The sequence below is a fragment of the Ailuropoda melanoleuca genome, chromosome 7 (genome assembly GCF_002007445.2).
Source record: "Ailuropoda melanoleuca isolate Jingjing chromosome 7, ASM200744v2, whole genome shotgun sequence".
Taxonomy (NCBI): domain Eukaryota; kingdom Metazoa; phylum Chordata; class Mammalia; order Carnivora; family Ursidae; genus Ailuropoda; species Ailuropoda melanoleuca.
In genome coordinates this window covers 57,246,582-57,270,852 of record NC_048224.1, presented here as the reverse complement: position 1 = coordinate 57,270,852, position 24,271 = coordinate 57,246,582, and the positions used below count along the sequence as shown (strand labels likewise).

The window sequence follows — 24,271 nt, the reverse complement described above, 5'->3', positions numbered from 1 at the left end:
CCCGCCCTCCCTGCAAGGGGCCGGGACGCCCCAGCTCCTACCCGGAGNGCCATCCCCGGGGGCCAGGGCACCTGCCCATCTCACCAGTGAGTAAAGAGCTAGGCACCCAGCTGGTGAGGCCTGGAGCTGCAGGAGGGTTTGGCCCAGGGGCACGCAGCCCTCCCTCAAGCAGTGGCCATGGGCGGAGAGGGGCTGGCCCTCCAAGGTCAGGCACGGGGTGCCCACGGTGGGGCAAGAAGTTCCTTGAGGCTCTGCCCACCCCCCACTGCCCCACCCCCAGATCCTAGGACCCACCCCAAGCCCCAGTGCATGCGCCCACCTGGCCCCTGGTGTTTGCTCTCGGGAGGGCAGCCTGAGAGAGGCTGAGGGGCGGTCATGGGCAAGGGGACACTTTCTGATGGTCGCCGGCTGTTTGCCTTCCAGGGGAGACTGATCAACTTCGAGAAGAGGAGGAAGGTGAGCCGCTGCAGCCCATACATGTTGGCGGGGTGTGGAAATCAGAGACCCGCCCTGGTACAACACTTGGCTGCATCAGCTTCCTGTTATATTCCTGGGGAGAGTCAGATCCACAGAGGAGTGGGGACCTCTCCCACTGGAGGGGGGGGCGCAGGAGGCCAGAATCAGGGACAGCTTCCTGGGAGGGGCTGTCTGGACCCAGCTCCGAGAACAGGGTGGGCCTGGGCAGGAGTAGAGAGTAGGGGGGCCCCAGAGACCCTGGGCCCCAGGCCACGCCCAGCACCCCATCCGTGCCAGGCCCGACCTGCCCTTCCCTCTGGCCCCAGGAATTCGAAGTGATCGCCCAGATCAAGCTGCTACAGTCAGCCTGTAACAACTACAGCATCGTGCCCGAGGAGCACTTCGGGGCCTGGTTCCGGGCCATGGAGCGGCTCAGCGAGGCGGAGAGGTGCGCCTGCGCAGGAGCTGGGCGCGGCTGCGGCTGCGGCGGGCTGTGCTGTGCGAGCTCGGCCGGCACTGGACTGGCTCTGGGCGTCCGGACCTCCGCTGCCAGCAGGTTGCGGGAGGGAGGCCTGGGTGTGCCTCCCCGTGGCCTCACAGCTGCACCTGTGTCCTGTAGCTACAGCCTGTCCTGTGAGCTGGAGCCGCCCTCCGAGTCGGCCAGCAACACGCTCAAGGCCAAGAAGAACGCGGCCATCGTCAAGCGCTGGAGCGAGTGAGTGCCAGGGCTGCGGGAAGGGCTCCCTGCGGGCTTGGGGGCGCCTCGGGCTGAGCGTGCCCCTGTGAAATAGGGTGACCCTAACTCGACAAAATGTGGGACAGATGTGGGGCTGGTGATGGACCGAGCACTTGGCACAGAGCCTGGAACGTGGAGCGGAGGGGGCAGGGCGGGCTGTGTCCCTGGGGAGGCCCCCAGCCGAGCGGACCCTTCCTTGCAGCCGCCAGGCCCCCAGCACGGAGCTCAGTACCAGCGGCAGCTCGCACTCCAAGTCCTGTGACCAGCTCAGGTGCGGCCCCTACCTCAGCAGCGGGGACCTTGCCGACGCCCTCAGCGTCCACTCCGCCGGCTCCTCAAGCTCCGACGTGGAGGAGATCAACATGAGCTTTGTCCCGGAGTCCCCCGATGGTCAGGAAAAAAAGGTGACTGCTCCACCCCTTCTCCCTGGGGCCCAGGTTCCCACCCCGCCCTCCCTGCAAGGGGCCGGGACGCCCCAGCTCCTACCCGGAGCTCCCCGGAGGCCCCGGTGCGGGGCACTGGCCCGGGCGCCCTGCATGGTCCGTGGCTCCTGCTGATCGTGCCATCCCCGCAGTTCTGGGAGTCGACCTCCCAGTCGTCCCCGGAGACGTCAGGCATCAGCTCGGCCTCCAGCAGCACGTCCTCCTCCTCCGCCTGCACCACGCCCGTGGCCGCTGCGCGTGCGCACAAGCGCTCCGTGTCCGGGGGCTGCGGCTGCGGCGCCTCGCTGCCGCTCTACAACCAGCAGGTGGGCGACCGCTGCATCATCCGCGTCAGCCTGGACGTGGACAACGGCAACATGTACAAGAGCATCCTGGTGAGCCCGTCCGGCGCCCGCCGCGCACCGCCTAACCTGCCGGGGTGCGGGAAGGACAGACAGTCCGCGGGGACAATCGAGACGCTTCCCTAGAGAGCGAGGTCCAGGGAGAGCCTCACGGAGAAGGCGCCTGAGGGGACACGGGGAGGCAGGGAGGCCCGGGGGTTGGAAGGGCAACAGGAGGCCCGAGGTCGAGGGCCCAGGGCTTGGGTGTGGATCTCCTCGGAGGAAGACAGAAGCTCCAGGTGGCTGGAGCAGAGGGTGGGCAGCGGGGACTTTGGGCTTCTCTGTGGGGGTGGGCTGGGGCCAGGAAGTGCAAGGAGGCTGGTGAGGAGGCCGTGACCAGGCCAGGCTGGTGGCCATGGGGGTCGCCGGCGGCGTCAGACCGTGAATGTCGTGCAGGGCTTATCAAGCCAGGGGGCTTTGTCTCCAGGCACTGTGTGTGTTCGGTTGGGGAGGGGGGAGAGCGACTCTTCTCACGTTCCAGAACTCACCACAGAGCAGCCATGTGCACTCCGCGAAGGCCCCCCATCCGCTCACACTGGGTCAGGTGCCCCATGACACAGCCACCCTGTGCTGAGCTTCCTGCCCACCAGGACCTAGCCCAACTGTCGTTAACAGTCGGCTGTATGACTCCATGTCCAAGGCCTGTCTGCACGCTGGCCTTTGGGGTCGAGACAGGATGGGTTGGCCTGTGCTGACCACCACGGCAGCCTCTAGCCAGTGCAGGCCTGGCACAGAGGCAGCCCCTGGGCATCTGGCCAGCTCCTCTCTTGACTCCAGGGCTGGGACTAGACGCTGTCTTTTCCCTGGGTTCATTGATCCCATTGTCCTGCAGGGGCGGGCTCGAGGGGAGCGGCCCCCAGGCGCAGGCAGGGTTCCAAGGTGGCATGGGAGGAGGTAGCAGGCTTGTAGGAGATTGGGGGGCAGGAACAGTTGGGACAAGCCCCCCATCCCTGCATGGAGGCCTCCCAGGGCAGGACGAGGGGGAGAGGCCCCCATGGACCCAGCTTCAGCCAGAAGCTGGGCCTTTGTATGCAGGGCCAGGCCGCTCCAACGGTCCCTGGGGCTGCACTCCGAGGGGGCTGCTTCAGGCCCCTCGCCCTGACAGTCTGCCCCCTCCCGATCTAGGTAACCAGCCAAGATAAGGCTCCGGCCGTGATCCGCAAGGCCATGGACAAACACAACCTGGACGAGGATGAGCCGGACGACTACGAGCTGGTGCAGGTTATTTCCGACGATCGGAGTAAGTCGGGGGCCAGGTGGGCGGGCTGTGGGGACTCAACACCATGCCCCAGCCCCAGGCCCAGACCCTCAGGCCAGCCCCAGGCCCACAGCCCAGCTCCAGCCCTAGGCCCACAGCCCAGACTCAGGCCCACGCCACAGCTCCAGCCCCAGGCCCAGGCCCAGGCCCACAGCCCAGACCCAGGCCCACAGCCCAGACCCAGGCCCAGGCCCACAGCCCAGCTCCAGGCCCAGGCCCACAGCCCAGCTCCAGACCCAGGCCCACAGCCCAGACCCAGGCCCACAGCCCAGCTCCATAACCAGCCAAGATAAGGCTCCGGCCGTGATCCGCAAGGCCATGGACAAACACAACCTGGACGAGGATGAGCCGGACGACTACGAGCTGGTGCAGGTTATTTCCGACGATCGGAGTAAGTCGGGGGCCAGGTGGGCGGGCTGTGGGGACTCAACACCATGCCCCAGCCCCAGGCCCAGACCCTCAGGCCAGCCCCAGGCCCACAGCCCAGCTCCAGCCCTAGGCCCACAGCCCAGACTCAGGCCCACGCCACAGCTCCAGCCCCAGGCCCAGGCCCAGGCCCACAGCCCAGACCCAGGCCCACAGCCCAGCCCCAGGCCCAGGCCCACAGCCCAGGCCCAGGCCCCCAGCCCACAGCCCAGACCCAGGCCCACAGCCCAGCCCCAGGCCCAGGCCCACAGCCCAGCTCCAGACCCAGGCCCACAGCCCAGACCCAGGCCCACAGCCCAGCCCCAGACCCAGGCCCACAGCCCAGCCCCAGGCCCAGGCCCACAGCCCAGCTCCAGACCCAGGCCCACAGCCCAGGCCCAGGCCCACAGCCCAGCCCCAGCCCCAGGCCCACAGCCCCAGCCCCAGGCCCAGCTCCAGCCCCAGGCCCACAGCCCAGACTCAGGCCCACAGCCCAGCCCCAGGCCAATGTCGCAGCCCCAACCCCAGGCCCACAGCCCATGCTCCAGCCTCAGGCCCATACCGCAGCCCCAGGCCCACAGCCCAGGGGCCCAGGCCCACGGCCCAGCCCCAGGCCCATGCCCCAGCCCCAAGCCCAGGCCCACAGCCCATGCCCGAGCCTCAGGCCCATGCCGCAGCCCCAGGCCCATGGCCCACAGCCCAGCTCCAGCCCCAGGCCCATGCTCCAGCCCCAGGCCCATGCCCCAGCCCCAGGTCCGTGCCCCAGCCCCAGGTCCGTGCCCCAGCCCCAGGTCCGCGCCCCAGCCCCAGGCCCACAGCCCCAGCCCCAGGCCCACAGCCCACGGGCATGCCCAGAGCACAAGCTGCCATGGTGGGGGCGGGCAGCCTTGTGTGGGTGCTGCCCTGCCCCGGGACAGCCTCCTCACTGGCCCCTGGCGTGTGCATGCCCTTGGCTGGATGTGAACAGGCTGTGGGAGACTTAGTTCAAAGCTAACAGCACCAAGGAGTGAAGAGAAAAGGCTTTTCTTCTGGGCCAGGCAGACAGATGGCCAAGCCCATGGGCCATTCACAGGAGCACCCTGGCTGGGATGGGAAATGTGTGCTTCAGAAAGAATCTTGCCTGCCACGGACCTGAGCCTCAACTATGTTAAAACCCACGCGCATGTGACATTGTTTCCGTCCGCTGGGGCTGCCTGACAACCTACCATAGGCTGGGGGGCTGGTCAACTCCCAAGACTTCTGCCCCACAGTGGTGGGGCTGCAAGTGCACAAGGAGGGTGCTGGCATGGTCAGGTTCTGGCGAGGGCCGTCATCCGGGGGGCAGACAGACGCCTTCTCCTTGTGGCCTCACGTGGCAGACGGGCGAGGGGCCTCTTGGTGGGGGACCCCTTTTATCAGGCGTCAGTCCCATTCCTGAGGCTCCACTCCCACGACCTTTTCATGGCCCGAAGGCTCCATCACTTTGGGCGTGCGAATTCCCACACAAGTCTGGGGGGACACGAACATTCAGACCACAGCAGACATTAAGCACGGGCTCTGAGGGCCCAGTGCAGTGGGTGAGAGCCAGGAAAGCGACGGACCCCAGAGGCAGCACGGACTTGGAGCAGGATGACGGGGTCGGAAAGCTCGAGCTCGGCCCTTCCACCGTCCCGCCTTCCTCATCCCCACAAGGGAGGTAACAAGCAGGGGTTAATGCACACGTGCATCTGGAGGCACGTGCTCTTTTCTTTGCCCTGAGCTGCCAGCCGTGAGCCCAGACAACGTATAGTGACCCCCAGCACCCCCCAAAGTTGTCTCTGAACCTCTCACCTTCTCGCACCATTTTGGTGGGGGGCAGGGGGGAACAGGGCAGGTGCAACCCCCAGGACGGGAGGACTGAGGCCCAGGGCAGGGTAGGGAAGGTGAGGCAGGGGCAAGAGCTCAGTGGGTCTAGGCTGTAGCAGGCTCCCGTCCACAGCAGACGGGAGAGGAGGAGCCACACAGGGGGCATGGAGGCCTCCTGGGCCCTGGCACAGAGGACCGGGGGCAAGGCCCACCCTTTGCTAGGCCCCCAACCTTGGTCCTGAGTAGGGCAGGGCTTAGGGGAGGTGTTCTGGATTCTAGAAAGCTGCTTCCGGCTCGAGAGCGTGGTCAGTAAAGGCAGCAGGGGGTGAGATGGATGGCCCTTTGCCAACTCCAGACCGAGGTGGGGACTTGTGGAGTCAGAGTCCCTTTTTAAACAAGAGTCACTGGATTTCCTGAGTGCCCAGCAGTCCCCTCGGCAGGCGTCATTCAGAGGGGTCATCAGAATTCCTGAGGTTGGATTGGGGGTCTCAGGTCTTTGGCTCAGGCCTGCCCTAGCGGGGCCCTCAAGAGATGGGTGTTCTGTGGGGCCCCCTTTGCAAGCATCACTGACTCTCCCTCCACCCTCTCCCCCCAGAGCTGAAGATCCCTGACAACGCCAACGTGTTTTATGCCATGAACTCCACCGCCAACTATGACTTTGTCCTAAAGAAAAGGACCTTCACAAAGGGGGCAAAGGTCAGGCACGGCGCCAGCTCAACTCTTCCTCGCATGAAGCAGAAGGGACTCAAGATTGCCAAGGGCATCTTCTGATTAGTCCCTAGTGCTGGCCGGCCACAGGACCGCTGTCAGGGGCTGGCTGGCTGGGTGACTAAGCACTTAGAGACTCCAGTGGCCCGGGCCAGGCAGGCGCCTTCTGCCTGACCTGCCAGCTCAGGCCACCCCCAGACTCCAGCTTCACCCTGAACCTTTCCTGCTGCCGGGATTGACGCCTACTGTTTGCTAGGCTGACCTGGCCTCCCGTGGACCACTCGCTGCCTTAGGTGCCTTCTGCTCTCTCGAACCAGAGGACTAGCTGACTTTTGCCAAGGAGCACTGCCGATGGGCAGGGAGCCCTGCATGCTGCCGGGCTCTGCCCTCTGCGGGCTTCCCTCACACCTACTCAGGTGGGGGTCACTGCCATCTGTGCCCACGGGCACCCCAGGGCACCCACTCATCCACTGGGTCTGACCACTGCACTTCTCTCCTCGTGCCCACGGGCACCGGCCCGTGCCCTTCTCGGGTCCCGGGCCCTCTTTCCACCATGCTAGCCTTTCCCAGGCTGCACCAAAGATTCCACCGTCAGGGCCAATAGAGCGAGGGAGTCTCACCCACCCCCACCCAACCCTCCCCCAGGAGAGGAGGAAGGGGACCCTTTTCACAGATCACACTCTTCAGCCGGTGAGTGAGGACGGTCTCAGCCGAGTCCCATTGCCATGGACTCTCATGACACTGCAAGTGCCATTCACCACTGCGCCCTGGGCTTCACGAGACCACGCGAGACGGGGGTTAGTGGGAAAGGAGAATTGGGGGAAAGGGGAGGGGTGTTGAATATTTGTATAAAAGGCAAAAACAAAACAAAAAAAGTTTACCGGTTGGGGAGGGGCAATATTTATTTGTTGTAAATAGCAAATGCTAGACTTGAATATTATATTAAAATCCAGTTTCTACTATAGCTTGGGAGTTGTGGTTTGGTTCTTTCACTTCCTATGCTAATTTAAATGAGACACAGACTCTCACATTCCATGTTCAAAAAGGAAATCTTGCATGGTTACCGGTTTATTTGTGTAAGGAGAAGCGAGAAGTGAGAAGAGACGGCCACCCTTCCCTGGGTCACTTAAGGAAACATGCAAGCCTATCTTTCACAGAGCAAATGTTCACCTCAGTGTCATTAAACTGGGCACTGAGCTGGGTCAGCCCCCCAAGCACACCTGGGATTCGAGGTTGGAGGTGCTTTCACAGGGCATAGCAACAAGCCCTGAAACTTGGGTGTCTTTAAACATAACATTTGGGGGGCTCAGTTGATTAAGTGTCTGCCTTCAGCTCAGGTCATGATCTCAGGGTCCTGGGATCAAGCCCGTGTCAGGCTCCCTGCTCAGTGGGGAGTCTGTTTCTCCCTCCGCCTCTGCCCCTCCCCACCATCCGTGTGCTTTCTCGCTCTCTCTCTCTCTCTCAAATAAATACAATATTTAAAAATTAAAAATAACGTTTGTGAGAGAAAATTATGGAATAAGAACTCCTGGGTCAGTCTCTCCCTGGAGACCATTAGTCTGGGGGGGGAAGTGATCAGAAGGAACCATCTGGGGACTCCGGAACCTCGTCCAACACAACGGCCAGGGGAGTGCTTGGTGACAAACACAGCCGTGGGACCTCAGCAGTTGAGATCTCTGCCGGGCCTCACCCTGACCACCAAGGCAGCAGGACAGAAGCTTCAGTCCCTGAGCAACAAGGAATACTTGGAACAACATAGTCTGGAAAAGTCACTATAGAAACGGAAGACTGCAGCTCTCGAACAACAGAAGTAAGCCTGGAGGAGGGGGACAATCTGGTTTCCATAGTTACCACATTGTCATCCTCAATATTCAGTTCCCAACAAATTACAACACATACAGAGAAATAGGAAAACAGTGCTGGTATGTAGGAAAAAAGAATTTGACAACCTCCCTGAGAAAGTCCAGGCATTGAAGTTACTAGTCAAAGACATTAAGTCGACTGTCTTAAATATGCTCAGTGAGCTAAAGGGGACCACAGACAGAAAGCAAAAATCGCTAAAGGAACTCAAGAAAATGATGTAAGAACAAATAGGAAACTTAATGAAGAGAAATTATGAAAAAGAACCACACAGAAACTCTGGAGCTGAAAGTACAGTGATTGAAATGAAAAAACTCACCAGAGGGGTTCAATGGCAGAGTTGCACAGGCAGAAGAGAGAATCGGTGACTTCGAAGATAAGGCTATTGACATGATTCTCCCTGAAGAGCAGAGAGGAAAAAGAATGAAGAAAAATGAACAGTCCCGGCCGGGAGTCGGGTGACATCATCAAATGTAAGCACATATGCATACCGAGAGTCCCAGAAGAAGAGAGAAAGGAGTAGAGATTATCTGAAGTAACGATGGCCGAAAACTTCCCAGATTTGATGAAATACATAAATCTACATATTAAGAAGCTCAACAGACTCCAAGCACGATAAATCCAAAGACACCCACACCAAGATACATTGTAATCGAATTGTTGAAAGACAAAGAGAAAATCTTGAAAGCAGCAAGAAAGAAGCAGTCACGTACAGTGGGTCCTCAATAAGATTAAAAGAAACCATGTGGCCACCATGGTGGCCAGAAGGTAGTGGGATGACATATTTATATTTAAAGTACTGAAAGGAAAAGGAATTCTATATCCCACACACTATCCTTTCAGGGTGAAGGGAAATGAGGACATTCCCAGATAGAGGAAGTTAAGGGATTTTGTTATCAGTAGACCTGCCTAAAAGAAATTCTACAAGTGAAATTTTCAGGCTGAATGAAAGAATGCTAGATAGTAACTCAAAGCCATATGACAAATAAAGAACACTAGTCAAGGTAAGTACCAGATCATTAGGAAAACCTGTATGGTATCACTTAGGTTTGTAACTCCCTCTTTTTTTTTTTTTTTGGATAATGTAAAAAGCAAACTTATAAAGCAGTGTAAATCTGTGTTAATGGGAACAGAATACATGAAGATGTGATCTGTGACAGTAACAACACAAAGTGGGGATGGGAATTTATACGAGCTGAGTGTATACTACTGAATGAAGTTGGTATTATTCAAACTAGGTTGCTCTAAGTGTGAGATGTTAATTATAATCCCAAAGGTGACCAATAAGAAAATCTTAAGAAATATATGCAAAACTGCAGAAAGGAATCAAAAGGGTGCACTGTAAAAATAATCAGCTAAATCCTTAAAAGGAGTGATGGAGGAATTGAACAAAAAGCACACAGGACATACAGAGAACAAATAGCTAATGGAAGAAGGAAGTCATCAGTAATTACATATAAATGGTTTAAACTGTCCACATAAAAAACAGTTTGGCAAAATGGATTTAAGAAACATACTCCAGCAATATGCTGTGTTCAAAGAGACTCACTTTGTTGTTGTTTTTTACGATTTTATTTATTTGAGAGAGAGAGAGATAGCAAGAGAGAGCACGAACGGGGAGGAGAGGGTGAAGCAGGCTCTCCACAAGCAGGGAACCCGATGCTGGGCTCGATCCCAGGACCCTGGGATCATGACCTGAGCCGAAGGCAGACACTTAACGGACTGAGCCACCTAGGCGTCCCCAAAGAGACTCACTTTGAAAGAAATCTACAAAAAATTTAAAAGTAAAAGGGTGGGACAAGATATCCCACAAAAATGAACAGCTAGGGTGGCTATATTATTATCTGACAAAATTGATTTTAAGTCAAAAAGGTAACAAGAGACAAAGAAGGTCAGTATACACCGATAAAAATTTCCATTCATCAAGGAAAAATAACAACTATAAACCTCCATCCCTAAAGCAAAACTTGACATCTCTGAAGTGAGTTGGAGACTTGACTACCTCACCTCCAATAATGGCTAGAGACATTCAGGTGGAAGATGCCACAGACAGAGGATTTGAACCACTCTCTGTTAGACCTAGCAGGCAGATACAGAACCCTTCACAATGCCAGCAGGGCACACGTGCTTCTCAAGGGCACATGGAACATCATCCTGGACACGCCATCTGTGAGGCCACAAAACAAGTCCTAATAAATGTTAAAGAATGAAATCATACAAAGTCTCTTTTCCAATAAGGTGGAATAAAAGCAAAAGGCAACAGTGGAAGGAACACTGAGGTACTCAGAAGTACGTGGAAATTAAGCAGCGCACCCTTCAATAACCCATGGGTCAAAGAAGAAATCACGAGGGATGTCAGAAAATGCCTTGAGACAAGCGGAAAAAAAAACCACAACGTACCATAAGTCAGGGGACACAGCGGAAGCAGTGCTAACAGCAGAATTTCTAGCTGCCAATGCCTACGTTACAGAAAAAGAGGGATTTCAAATTAGTAACCTACTGATACACTTGAAGGAACTAGAAAAAGGACAGCCAAAGCTGACAAACCTTTTAGCGAGACTGACCAAGAAAAAAAAAAAAAGAAAAGAGGCACTAAAATCTGCAGTGAAAGTGGGAACATTACTACCAACTGCGCAAAAACAAAAAGGATTGTAAGGAAGTGCTATGAATAACTATGCCAGCGACACCCACTGGAATACGATTCAGCCGTCAAAAGCGATGGAATTCTGATGCATGCCACAACAGACAGACCTTGAAAACACTGTGATCCCACTTCAGATATACCTAGAAATATCTAGAGCAGGCAAACTGATTGAGACAGAAGGTAGATGAGACTACCGGGTGGGGGAGAGGAGAAGGGAGAACGCGGTGTTATTGATCAATGGGTACAAAGTTTCTGTTGGGGGTGATGAAAAAGTTTTGGAACTCGATACGGTGATGTTTGCACGACAGTCTGAACGGCACTAATGTCACTGGATCGTACTCTCAGTGGTTAAATTGGCATATTTTATGTTATATATGCTTTATGTTGGTTTTTAAACAATAACATTTGCAAGGACCATTTCCTGACCCACCACGGAGGCTGCCTTTCAAATCTCTGGAGGAAGAGGCAATATTTTCTGCTTGTTTTATTGGGGTTTCTGTTGACCAGCAATTAGGAACTTACAGGTTTCAGGATTAAATTTGAATTCCATCAGCATTAAGCGGCGGAGGTGGGGATTGTAAACAGATCAAAACGTGCAACGTGGGAGGGAAAAGGCCAGGGGGAGGTTATTAGCCAGGGCACTATGGTTGGGCAGGACTTGGCACTAGTCCATTTACCCGGACTAGAATCCTCCCAGCATCCTCGCCTCTGTCCTTAGACTTTCTTCTCCTGCTTGCTTTGAATCCAGGGGAAAGATCTGTAACGCGGCCTTAAGGCTTCAGCTGAGCCTTATTCCATAAGCATTTCTGCTACCTATGAACCAGGATTTTCAGCCTCCCTGCAACTCTACATATAATTGATTTAGCCCAGAAACACGCTAGAAGCCCCCGCTCTCAGCCAGGCACATGGTGGCCACTCCTCCTGGCTGGAATCTGATGAGTCCCAGCTGAGTGCTGGTTTGTGAGGATAACGATGCTGAGCCTGCCTGTGAAAGACCACCCCACTCCCCCTCACCGGCCAAGATGAATTCCTAGACCATGTGATTCTGAAGTCCACTGTATCAGGCAATCACCAGCTTATGGCCTCAGCCCTGTTGTACCGACTTGTCCTAAAAGGTAGCTAGGCCAGAGCCCTTAGAGCCTGCAGCCCCTGGGATGGCTGTGTTCTTTGTCCAGAGCTATGATTTGGTCATGTCGTGGAGGAAGTGGGTGGTTCGAACCTTTCCTGCAGGGAGGGTTGAGAGATGAGGCATGGGAGGGAGGAGGAGGAATCCCAAGACTGCCGGCCCAAGGGCAGAGCCTCACCAAAGAGGTAGTGAGGTATGTCACCAGGGTGGTAAACCGGTGCTGTCCTCAGCTTCCCCAAGTGTCCTCCTTGGGCTTCACCATTAAAGGTCAACATAAAGGGTTAACTTCTGGCTGGTAGGGGAGACTTCAGGACCCTGGACAGCCGCCAGCTAGCACCTCAGTAATTAGAGTTGACCTTGAGCAAAGGACACAGGTTTGAACTGTTCCGGTCCCTTTCACGCAGCTTTTTCTCCATACAGTCCAGGACTATAAATGTATTTTCTCTCCCTTATGAGCTTCTTAACATTTTCTTTTTCCTTGCTTTCTTATTGTAAGAAGACCAATTTATAATACATACACAAAACGTGTTAATCGTGTATGCTGTCTGTAAGGCTTCCGGTCAACAGTAAGGCTGTTAGATGTTAAGTTTTGGGGGGTCAAATGTTTTATGTGGATTTTTGACTGTTGGGGGGGTTGGCACACCTAACCCCCGTGTTGTTCAGGGATCAGCTATTTTCCTTCGTCCTCCGGCTACAGGCCGTAAAGGCAAAAGCCCAATGAGTTGTGGATGACCCGACAGTGGCAGGTGTCCCCCAGACATACGGCAAGGCTGGCCTCTGCCAGAGAGGCCTTCTCTGTGCAGCCCGGGGGCCGGGCACACACCTGGATCCCAATACCCCAGCCATTCTGACGTGGCCTAGCCCTCCAGGGATGTGATTTTCTGAATGACAGGCAGGCACGACTGTACTTTCCCCCAACAGGGACATGCCCCATCCCAGGGCCGGTCCAGGGCCAGGGTCTGAGAGGTTTCTCCTGCAGTGCCGGACGCTCCTGAGAGCAGACAGAAGCACTCAGAGAAGTCGAGTCCATACTAAAGTGGCAGAGGAGGGACACACTGTTGCATCCTTGCAGAGACGGTCACCGGGAGAGGCCCACACTGCCACCAGGTCCATCCCCCCAGTCTGTGACAAGGAATCCCCTCTTCACGCCGAGAGCCTTCTACCAAGCCGGGAAGCCCAGGGTAGCCACGGTGGTCACAGGCCAGCCCGAGTGCACCCTGCTTCTTGGGGGGACGGGTTTGCCCCCTGTGCAGCTCTGCTACGTGGGGCCATAGGACTTGGTTCCCCAGACCACAGTGTTCCCCCTAGAGGGGGAAAGTATGCTAGCTGCCTCCTGGGTGCTGCTGTCCCCAACACCACCCTCACCGGGCAGAGCCACTCAGGACTCCAGAATCTTCTCTCCTTTGAGCCCTCAGCACCGCCCCACAGAGTTGAAAGAACGGGTGAGTGGGAAGACACCCCCCCCAACATCGTTTTGAGCACTAACTTTGGAGTTTCGTGACCTGGGGCATGTGACCCCCTCTCGGTGCGCGCACCCCACCCCCCGTGAGCATGGTGACATCAGGCTGCTTAATTAAGCACTTGGCTCAATGCCTGATGCCCAGACTCCCAGATGTGGGAATGGCCCTGATTCTGCCCTCCGCCTCCTCCCCCCCCAACTCTGCCAGAGCCACCCAACACCCAGCCCTCTTCACCTTTTGCTTCTGACCTTCCAGGGTGATGCTCTGTTCTCTCTTCAACTCGCATCCAGCTGGAAGCAGAGTTCATTTCTCCTCCCAGGCCAGGTGCTCAGACAGTTAGAACACAGAGGTCACTGCCCGCACCCTAGAGGACTTGGGGAGGCTGGGATCCACCATCCGGGGGGGGGGCACAGCTCACAGATCCCAGCTCCTCTCTCACCTGTGGCCACCGACCGTCCTGTCCCCTGAGAACCAGCATCCCAGGGCAGAGGGACCCGCACCTGAAGCCCAGTCCTTCTCTGACACTTCACTTCTTCAAACCCGCTTCCTCCTCTCTAGAATGAGGGTGGCTGTCCAGACTGATGGACACCATGGGGAAAGTTGGTGGGCCCAGCGTCTGGGGCCACAACATAACTGACACCCCTGCTTCCTCCAGCTGGGGCCTCGGGAGCAAAGAAAGGCTCCAGACAGAGAGAGATGAGGCTTTATTCAGGAAGAGCTCTGGAGAGGAGGTGGGTCCCCTGGGTCTCACCCTATGGCTTCTTGGGGCCGAGGACATTAGAAGCCGATGACTGCAGGCATCTGAGCCCCTTCAGAGTTCCCTGAGGGGGGCGCAGGGGCGGTATCAGAATCCCCGGAGGGAGGGGCTGGGGCGGCATCAGAGTCCCCCGAGGGGGGAGCGGGGGCCGCATCGGAGTCCCCAGAAGGGGGAGCGGGGGCGGCATCGGAATCCCCCGAGGGGGGCGGGAGCGGCATCGGAGTCCCCCGAGGGGGGCACGGGGGCGGCATCAGAATCCCCAGAGGGGGGCACGGGGGCGGCATCAGAGTCCCCCGAGGGGGGCGCGGGGGCGGCATCAGAGTCCCCGGAAGGGGGCGCGGGGGCGGCATCAGAATCCCCAGAGGGGGGCACGGGGGCGGCATCAGAGTCCCCCGAGGGGGGCACGGGGGCGGCATCGGAGTCCCCGGAAGGGGGCGCGGGGGCGGCATCAGAATCCCCAGAGGGGGGCACGGGGGCGGCATCAGAGTCCCCCGAGGGGGGCACGGGAGCGGCATCAGAGTCCCCGGAAGGGGGCGCGGGGGCGGCATCAGAATCCCCCGAGGGGGGCACGGGAGCGGCATCAGAGTCCCCGGAAGGGGGCGCGGGGGCGGCATCAGAATCCCCCGAGGGGGGCACGGGGGCGGCCCCATTTCCGGTCACTGTGGGCAGTGCCTCGTAGGTCAAGGTCCAGTAGCGCAGATAATTAGTCCTCAGGTGCTGCTTCATGGAGTTGCGATCTATCTTCTTGGTGATCTCCAGGTAGTTGCCATTTTCGACGGTATAGGGATTCCACAGTGTGGGCACAGCCGAATGTCCCATGTTGGGGTCCCTGCAAGGAGGAGAAAGGCTGGGTGGGGGCTGGGGTCTCACAGGAGGCTGGAGACCCCCTGGGCCCTGGCTTGCCTGGACAGTCCTCCGCCCTCTGCACTGACCCTTACCATCAGGGCACCTCACAATGTGGTGTATGGGCACGTGGAGCCCCGAGAGGTCTGATCTCGGGGCCCAGGCAGTAGCCCTATCCTCACAGACAGACAGAGGTAGCCAGGTTAAGTGTAAGCGAGGGAATGGGGACTGGAACCAGGCCTGTGGGGCCAGGTGTCGGGGGCTCGGGGCTCAGGCTGCCTTACCCAGTTCTGGCAAAGTTGGTCCAGTAGGCAATCATGGCCTTGGAGACAGTCCTGTCTTGGGTCCGGTAGCCCAGGGGGGTGGCGAAGGGCTTCCCAAAGACGTACTGGATGTCATCCGCGTGGTCAGCCCCCACCCATTTGGGGTAGGTGGGCATCCGAGAGGGGTGGGAGAACACGTAGCTGTAGGTTTTGGCACTCCTGGGGAAGGCAGGGGAGACCACCCAGGTTGGCCAGGGGCTCACCTGGGGCCACCCAGTGTAGGGATGGGCTCCGGAGGGAGCCATGGGGGGAGTAGGGAAAGGTCTGGGGAGACCCCACCAGACTCATGAAGAAGCTGGGATCCTGACACCTGGGGACGGGACAGCCGTGGAACAAAGCCACGGACTCGGGGCTTCTAGGGTTTCAGGTGGGTTTGTAATTCACCTCCACAAAACACACGGGGACAGCTTCCTCCTTCAGGTCAGTATCAAGAAAGAACTTTTGTGTTCCACAAGTGAATCTGCGGCTCAATTTAATCGGACAAGATGCATGCCCTCAGATGTTCCCCTTTTTGCCTTGACTGACAGAGCTACATTTAGGCCCTGAGGAGATTTCCTTCTAGATTCTAGGTGTAATATTGTCTTCCTACTTTTCAAGCATTCCTAACCTTTTTTTAAAAATTTCATTGGCTATTATTATATGGAGGTTTTTTTTTTTTTAATTTATTCGACAGAGATAGAGAAAGCCAGCGAGAGAGGGAACACAAGCAGGGGGAGTGGGAGAGGAAGAAGCAGGCTCCCAGCGGAGGAGCCTGATGTGGGGCTCGATCCCATAACGCCAGGATCACGCCCTGAGCCGAAGGCAGATGCTTAACCGCTGTGCCACCCAGGCGCCCCTATATGGAGGTTTTTAGTGTGGTCCCAGGCTGAAGTTATTCTGAAAACTGGTCAAGTGGAAACCCACCACAGAGCTCCTCATCACCCAGGATTCTTTCCTTCTGCACAGCAGGAGGGGTGGAAGGTCGACTCGAGAACTTTCCAGTGGGAAGGACTGTGGGTGAGGGAAGGCACACGGTGTCGGGCTGGGCAGAGGATCGCGGGAGGGTTTGGCAAAGCCGCCTGAGGCTGGGAGGTGAGGAGGGGCCCTCTCAGGTCTTGTCAGGCCTGGGCAAGCAGGTGGTGCAGGCCCAGGTGGGGACCCGAGCCCGGCTTTCCTAGGCCTCGCAGACACCTGCAAGCCAGCCTTCTGAGAGGCCTCAGGGCGCAGGTGCACCATCCCAGGTGGGTGGGCCTCCCCAGGGAGCCTCCCTGCCCAGGTCCTCACTTGGCATTGGCTCTGTGCTGGGCCACGGCAATCTTGGTGGGCACCAGGAAGAGGATGTCTGTCTCAAAGTCCACCACGGTCTTCTTCTTGGTCTCCTGGGACGCGTCGAGGGCCCAGGACTCGGTGTAGATGTCAAAGGTGGCGTTGGCACCCCTGAGCCCCTTGGCGATGGTGAGCCCGCTGACCAGCTTGTAGAAGTCCTCTCTGCGGGGACCGTGCCAGCACTGGACCCTCCACCCAGTGCCCGTGGGAGGGAATCTGCACCCCCACCCAGCAGAGGGCCAGGGACGGCCCCTCCCCCCTGGGCCCTGCACCCACTGCTTACTCTGTGACCTCCTGTTTATCCTTGTTGATGGCCGGCATGTCGATGCTGGCAAAGATGTGGCCATCCATGTTGTTGGAGCCTGCTAGGTAGTCAATGTCGGCCGCATTGGCGTACAGGTTGACGGGGTCATCGGGGATGAAGTCTCCATCGACAACAGGGAGAAAGCCCAGATAGTGCAGCATGGGATCTGGGCGGGGGGCGGGGAAGAGAGCGGCAGACTCTGACACCTCTGGTACCCATGCTCTTCCCCTCAGCCTCTGGGGCAGGACTCAACTCCAGCCCCACGTCCTGCATCCTCCGATCTAGACCCGGCTTCCCCGGCCTCAGCACCGCCGACATTGCGGGCGGGCTAATTCAAGTCCAGCGCCCTGCAGGATGTCCAGCCACATCCCTCAACCCGCGGGACACCTGGGGCTCCCCCTCTGCAGTCGTGACAACCAAAACTGTCCCCGGACGCTGTCACACGTGCCCTGGAGCAAAACCGTCCAGGTTGAGAACCACTGGTCTGGAGCCCAAGGCTGTCCTCCCTCCAGCCTCTCTTCTCACCGGGCCTGAATCAGGAAGGAGGAAGACCGGAAAGGAACTGAGAGGACCGACCGAGAAATAGGCACCCCCTCTCGGGGCTGGGTTCCAGCATGTTTGCCAGAAACTGTGAGGTCCACATTGCCCTCCAGACCCCTGAACTGGCCCCAAAAGGACCGTAGAGCTGGCTCAGGGTCGGTGGAGACACTGGCCTTTCGGAGGTCCCGGCCGGCTGGTTTTCTTCCCATGCACGCCAGAGGGAACGACTGGTTTGCATCTGGGGCCATGTGTTTGCTCGGCTTCCGCCTGGCTTTAGCACTTCTGGTTTAACTGGCATCAGGTAAAGATGAAAATGATGGGGCCTCTTACGTAGCATCAAAAGGGTGAGCAAGAACGGATCCCAGCCTGTTGGGCTGATGAGGCCCCTGGCATTCCGGGGTACAGAGGGGCAGAGCTGGGAGGGCCAGATGCTCCCGCGGGTGCTCAGTGGGTGAGTGCCCGATGCATGAGTGGCAGGAAGAACAAAGGACCGTCTAGGACAAAGGCTCTTGGTTTTGGGTCCATGAACCTCCCTAAAATTGTGCACAAATGACCACGGATGTGTGCCTTGTCGGGGGCTGGAGCCCACATATTCATCAGCTTCTCAAAGGGCTCATGACCCACGGGGGATAAGAAGAAAGAATGGCCCTCCTCCTTACAGGGGGGTCACTGGGCCTGCAAGGGTGTCAGCAAGCTGCCCAGGGACGCCAGCAGTCTGGGGCAGGGCCAGCCTCAGACCTGGCGATTCCTCTCTTCTCCAGAGCATGGCCCCCCCACCGACCAAGAACCCCCAGGCGCCCCCAGCAGCCTCCACTCACACTCCATGCCTGCCAGGGGCATCTTATAGGCCAGCGTCAGGGCACGGGGGTCGGTAACCTTCAGACACTTGGCCATCCTGGCGGTATCGTCCAAGGGGCAGCCCACTTTCTCGGCGATCTGGAGTGAGGGGCGGGGTAGGCAGGTAGGTGAGGCCAGTGCTCTGGGCAGAGGGTGATGGAGTCCAGGACAGGGTGGGGAGGGGGGAGGCCCCTCCCCTGCCCACCACAGCTCCTCCTTACCCTTTTGGCCCAGAAGAGGGGGTTTCTCTGGATGGCCCAGGGGCACAGTGCCACGCCACTCTGGCTGATGGCTCGCTGGATGAGGCCCTTGTTGTGGGGAGAAAGGGTCTGCAGCACACAGAGGTTCTGTCACCAAGGCCTCGCCCCACCTGCCCACCCTGGGCTCAGCCAAGGACATCCCACACATCTGTTCGAGCCCCTCTCCTCCTTGCCCTCACTGGCTCCCTCCCATACCCTTGGGTCAGGTCCCCCCTCTGGGGCCCCCAGACCTGCAGAGAAACGCTGGCGCCTCCAGCAGATTCCCCAAAGAGAGTGATGTTGTTGGGGTCCCCCCCAAAGGCTGCAATGTTCCTCTTCACCCAAGCGATGGCCATGTGCTGATCCCAAAGGCCATAGTTACCTGGGGGCAGGGTGGGGGATGAGCCTTCATCAGGGACCCTTGGCCAGGGTGGGGCTGGGGGTGCCACAACAGTGCGCATGGGTGGGATGAGAATGCCCTCGACTGCACAGAGACCCCGGCTGAGCGGTAGGTACCCTGGAGGCTGGCTGGGTGGTGCTGGGGCGGGTGTGGGGCTCAGGCTGGGGGCGGGGGCAGGGAGCAGGAGGGCCCGCCTGCTCTTTCCTCTCCCTCCCTGCCCCAGCCCCCCTTGTCTGTCCGGCTGTCCTGCCGCTCCTGTGTTGCTGCCTTAATGTCTTATCTTCTGTCTCTTTCCTGGGGCTCCCTGCACCTGCTCCCCTGGGCCTCTGGGTCCCACTGTCTGTCCGTGTGTCTGTCTGGCAGGCTGGCAGCCTCTGTTCTTTCGCTATAGCTGCCAAGGGGCTCCGGCGTCTCACAGCGCATCTCCAGCTCCCTGGCTCTGCAAATAGCCTTCTGGGCCTTTGCAGGGGGACGGGCAGGAGCTGTTCACGCACGATGGGAAGGCGCGTCCCCGCCAGGCTCAGCGCTCACGGGGCTGGGCACACTTGCCCCCCCTCCCCGGCGCCCAGGACCCTGGCGGACCTGGCAGGTTGGCATCCCCAGTGCTGAGGAAGCCCAGCGGGCCGACGCGGTAGTTGAAGGTGACCACAATGACGTTGCCCTGCGTGGCGATCTCCTCCCCGTCATATAGGTAGTTGTTGAGAAAGTTGGCCCCGTGGCCGGCCCCCACGAGGAAGGCGCCTCCGTAGATCCAGATCATGACGGGCAGGTTCCGGGACACTAAGGCAGAGCAGAGCAGGCCCAGTGACCCCAGATGCCCGCCCCCCCCATCCCCCCCGCCCCCTGCGCTGATTTCAGGGAAATTCGGCTCTGGAGCCCCCCCAGACACAAGGGGCAGGGCCGGGGCCTCTGGCTGCTTGGGGGTCTCCTGCAGAGCGTGGGGGGCGCGAACCTACCGTCCTTCTTGCCCTGAGGGACCCAGATGTTAAGGTAGAGGCAGTCCTCCACCCCGTAGGTGCTGTCCTGAGTGATGGTGGCCTGCAGGCACCGCTTCTTAAAGTCCTTGGCCTTCAGGGTTCCTGTGGGCGGCCGACGGGCCCGGCGTGAGGGTGGCGGGCGCCCCGCAGCACCCCCAGGCGCGGGGCCTCACCAGCACCTGCCCGCTCCCACCTTGCCAGCCAGGGTGCCGCTGAGGGGTCTCCAGGGCCTTGGGGGGGGCGGCGAAGGGGATGCCCTTGAAGATGTCGACATAGTCGCCGAAGAGGGCGAGCTTCTTGTTGACGCCTTCCACGAAGCCCCCTTCCGTGTATACCGCGCCCAGCTGGGGGTGGAGGCCGGGGCTCAGGCGGGCTCAGGCAGGTCTCCCGAAGAGGGCGGGGGGCAACCTGAGCAGGCCCCAGGGTGCCCAGAGGCTCCCCAGAGACAGCTTCAAGGAGGGGCCCGTCTGCACCTGAGCCCTGCCACTTGCCCACGTTGCTAGAGGAATAGCTTACCACCTTGGTCCTGGCCCCCAAGAGCGTCCTGCTCCCTGAATCCTGGAGGAAGCGGGGTTGACCACTGTGGTCCCACTTCGGGGAGCCTTCCGAGTAGGCCCGGAGAAATGGGGTAGAGGTTTGGATCTCGGCTATAGCCACCCAGCTGTGACCATGAGGCTGTTTTCCCATCTATAAGCTGAGCGGCCGGAATGTCTCCCTCACAGCCTGTTGGCTCCCTGGTGTCCCTCCTCCCCCAGTGTCCAGCTGGCCTGGAGTTGGTGGCCTGGTGCCAAGTCCTCACAGCGCTTGTACTCACTGCTGGAGAGAGCCCCGCCCCCCGAGCCATCAGAACTGCTGCCGTGTATCCAGCCCTGGCACTCAGCTGGCCCCACGCAGCCAATGCGGCCAACCTCCACTAGGGTCCTGGGGGCTGGTGCTCATCTACCCATTGTCCCAGGAGGGAACTGAAGCTTTCCTGCTTGAAGTCACCCTGTGGGAAACAGCTGTCTTACCGCAGAGTCAGGCTCTCGTCCCCTCCTAGGGCCGCCTCCCCATCCGTCTGGTCCCGTGGCCGGTGTCTGCTTCCTGACTCTCACCTGTGCTAGGCTCCAGGGGCCCAAGGGCAGCCCTGCACCCCCAGGCCCGGCTGGAGTTCCAGCACCCTGTAAGGTCTGGGCTAACAGGGGAGTGGGGAGGCTGGAACCGGAGAGGAGGTCAGAGTAACTCCTGCTGGGTGCCTCAGGGGTTGGGCCAGGGCAGATGCAGGTCTGCTCCCCCACCCCCACCCCATCTCTCAGGATGAGCAGCCTTGTTTCAGGCCTCCAGGCAGCTCTTCTGACGGGCTTCCCGGCTGCTGGGATGGGGCAGCAGGCCCGGTCAGTGCCTGGGGACTGGGAAGTCACCTCTCAGAACGGAGACTGGCCTGAGGCCCTGGGGGAGGGGGGCACTGGCTGCTGGAACAGCAGGAATTAATTCTGGTCCTCTCTGGCCTCAGAGAAGCCCCCCAAAGAGAGTGACCTCTTGGGGGCAGCAGGGGCCCAACGCTAGCACCTGAACCTCCAGGGCCAAGGGGGCAGGTCCCAGGGCAGCTGGGCCTGAGGTGGCAGGAGGAGGGTGGACGCCGTGGGGGCTGCGTGTCTGTGGGGTTTCAGTGCCGAAGCCCCTTCCCCGCCTTGTTCCTCATACTGTGGCTGATAGCATACACGAGCCAGGAGGCCTCCTGACTCTCTAGCAAGCAGGTGGGGACCTCCCTTTTGGGAGATGGAGGCTACATGGGGAGCCAGACTCGGGTTCCACAGTGCTGTTCAGCCACTGGTGGCTGTGTGAGTTTGGGCAAATTGCTTGTCTGCCCTGGCCCGTCTCCCCTTCTGTGCAAAGGGGACCACATCACCATCTCTGGAGAGGAAAGAGCCAGAGAGGTGTTAGGTTCCCAGACTCAGCAAAGAAAAACCGAGGACTCCCAGTTACATTTGAATTTTAAATTGACTTTTTTTAAAAAGCATATCCCAAACATTGCATAGAACATACCCACACCAAAACCTTTTCGTGGTTTGTACGAAATTCAGATTTAATTTGGCATCCTGTATTTTATCTGGCAGCCGGTCGTGTGAATGAGAATATACACGAAGCATGAAATTCCCAGGAAATGCCGTTTTCATTGTTGGGGTCTCTATCTCAGGCTGGCTCTTCCTGCCAGTGACCCTGCTTGTCTTCCCTCTGCTGTGCCCTGTCCCATTTCCAGGTCTCGCTTAGTGAGAGGAGAGAGGGGCCCCTCTGCTGGGCCCTCGCTTACCTTTGCTGCGCTCACTACTGCCCAGCAGCAGGTCAGGCCCAAGACGACCAGCCCCAGGTGCCCCATGGTGTGCTCCAGCCTGTATGTGGCCCTCCCCTCTGGCCCGTGGGTATTTATGGGGTTGGAGCTGGCCAGGAGTCCGAGTTGGCAGCTGCCCACAGACTCTTCCCCCCTCCAACCTCTGCCCCTTCCTCCAGGCTGGCCACACTCCAGGCAGTGTACCTGGGGCCAGGAGACAGTTGCTGTTTCCACTAGCCTCAGGCTGGGCCAAGGGCACACAGCAGGTCACACGTGTGTGTGTGGCACACACACACACACACACACACACACACACACACACACACACACACACGGTGCAGGGACAGGCTGTCTTTCCCAGGGCTGGCTGCCCCCGATGCCCTGGTGCCACAGTGCACCTGTGCAGGCCACTGCCTACCTGGGAGCAGAAGCAGATGGCACAGGGCAGAAGGTCGCCAGGCCGTCATCAGCTTGCCTGGGTGAACAGTGCCCTGCATTCTGGCTCACTGATCTCCAAGGACTTGGTTCTGCCCTCAGAGAAATGGGCATGCTTGGTCTCCATGGCCCGCCTGCCAGCTCAACAGAGGGAGCTTGTAGGGTACTGGGCATGTGACTTCTGCGACACAGATGGCTGGGTGCCACTGGTCAGCCAGTGTTGTTGACCCTTGTTACTGAGGGCCCACCGGGCCTGCAATCTGAGCCAAGTGTGGGGACCCAGAGCCGCACAGGTGATCCTGCCCTCGGGGTGTGGGGGAGGCCTCACGTGCAGTACAAGTCCTGGGACGGGAAGACAAGAGGCTCAGGTGGACCAGGGAAAGGGGGAAGTGGGGCTCCGGCCCAGCCTCGAGGGCTTCCTTAAGGAAAAGGAAAAGCCAGGCTTTCTGGCCACATAACTGGGCCACACAAAGACCCTGGGGCAAAGCCAAGCAGAGACTGAGACCAAATGACAGCCAGCAGAAGGGACAGAGACCAAGACAGAGTCAGAGAGAACGGGAGGGAGAAAACTGAGCGCAGAAGTAGAGACGACAGCAAAAGAGCCCCTGCTCTCTCCTGTGACTGTGCAGGACTCTGGCCACCAGGGGTTACTTATTAGAAAAGGCAGGCCACCAAGGACAAGGCCGGAGACTGGGCCTCAGAGTTCGGCTGCCCCTGGGTCCCCGAGGATGTTGAGGCCCCACTGCACAACCTCTCCAATGAGGGAGCGCACTCAGGAGCCAGGGACCAGCGGAGCCCCGTCAGGCCAACAGCCCCGCAGACGGGCGCCCCAGACGCAGGCCATAGCCCTGCGACTGGGGTGCCTGCTGCTGCCACCAAGCCTGCCTGCCTGCCTGCCAGATCCAAATCTTTTGGGACAGAGAGTGGACGAGAGGCTAGAGAAAGGGGGGGGAGGGGCCGGAGGGGTGGGCAGCCGTGGGAGGGAGGGAGGGAGGAAACCGGGAAGGCGTTGTGCAGGCCGGGCTGGGGCTCCTGCGCCCTCAGCGGGGCAGTGAGGGTAGGGTGGACAGAGCTTGAGGCCCCCGCCCCGCACAAGGACGGGGATTCGTTAACCCACGCCTTCTGTCCAGCTCTTCCAATTCCGAGAACCTGCTCTACAGGAAGTTATACTGAATATGGGGGAGGGGACTCCTCCTGGTCCGCAGCAGCAGGGAGCGGGGCCACCGGGGGCGGTCAGCCTGGCCAGCTCCCCCTCTACAAGACAGGTGGCCAGACTTGCCACTTCAGGCCAACTGTGAGCCACCGGGGCTCCCGATCTGTCCCCCGAGGGCGTTCCCCAGGGGCCTGGGCAGACTGGGGCTTGCCTGAGGCATTGGACTTTAGAATTAATGTGACTCTGGGACCTGTCACCCTAGGTGGCCCAGTCTGCCGGCTGAGGAAGGGGGTGACCAGGCTCATCTCTGGCTCAGGCTGCTCTGCAGGACTGTGGCACGGCTGCCCCCTGGCGTGGGTGAGAGTGTTCCCCAGGGAAGGCAGGCTCTGTCCCACCAGATGCCTACATGGTCTCTGGTTTCACAGCAGGGAGCTGAGATGCAACCAGGGCCTGTGTGCCCATGAACTTCTCAAGAACATATCTAGAGCGGTAAGGGATGAGCGTGAGGCTGCAGGACCTCTGGGATCTGGCGTGTGGGGTGCTTCCAGCT

General features: G+C 59.1%; 2 protein-coding genes across 2 annotated transcripts; one reads left to right on the top strand and one right to left on the bottom strand.

The window, feature by feature from the left end:
* The first annotated feature begins 325 nt into the window (after positions 1-325).
* Positions 326-7,174, top strand: RALGDS (ral guanine nucleotide dissociation stimulator). Its single transcript, XM_034664754.1, has 7 exons — positions 326-456; positions 783-904; positions 1,076-1,171; positions 1,395-1,596; positions 1,767-2,009; positions 3,141-3,255; positions 6,098-7,174. Exons 1-7 carry the CDS (start codon positions 376-378, stop codon positions 6,271-6,273), a joined length of 1,035 nt encoding a protein of 344 aa, XP_034520645.1. The 5' UTR covers positions 326-375; the 3' UTR covers positions 6,274-7,174.
* Positions 7,175-13,987: 6,813 nt separating this feature from the next.
* CEL (carboxyl ester lipase) lies at positions 13,988-24,196 on the bottom strand. The gene is given in 12 exon segments (XM_034664751.1): positions 13,988-14,264; positions 14,266-14,886; positions 15,185-15,382; positions 16,487-16,690; positions 16,812-16,998; positions 18,191-18,308; positions 18,431-18,538; positions 18,700-18,830; positions 19,431-19,628; positions 19,805-19,927; positions 20,019-20,169; positions 22,116-24,196. Coding segments are annotated over 12 exon segments (2,292 nt in total). The 5' UTR covers positions 22,182-24,196; the 3' UTR covers positions 13,988-14,077.
* Positions 24,197-24,271: the final 75 nt, after the last annotated feature.

Excerpts from the sequence above, each read along its gene's own strand:
- RALGDS (XM_034664754.1), top strand. The coding sequence starts at position 376 with ATGGGCAAGGGGACACTTTCTGATGGTCGCCGGCTGTTTGCCTTCCAG. Across the intron at positions 905-1,075 it reads CGGCTCAGCGAGGCGGAGAG|CTACAGCCTGTCCTGTGAGC; the intron begins GTGCGCCTGCGC and ends TGTGTCCTGTAG. Across the intron at positions 1,597-1,766 it reads CCGATGGTCAGGAAAAAAAG|TTCTGGGAGTCGACCTCCCA; the intron begins GTGACTGCTCCA and ends CCATCCCCGCAG.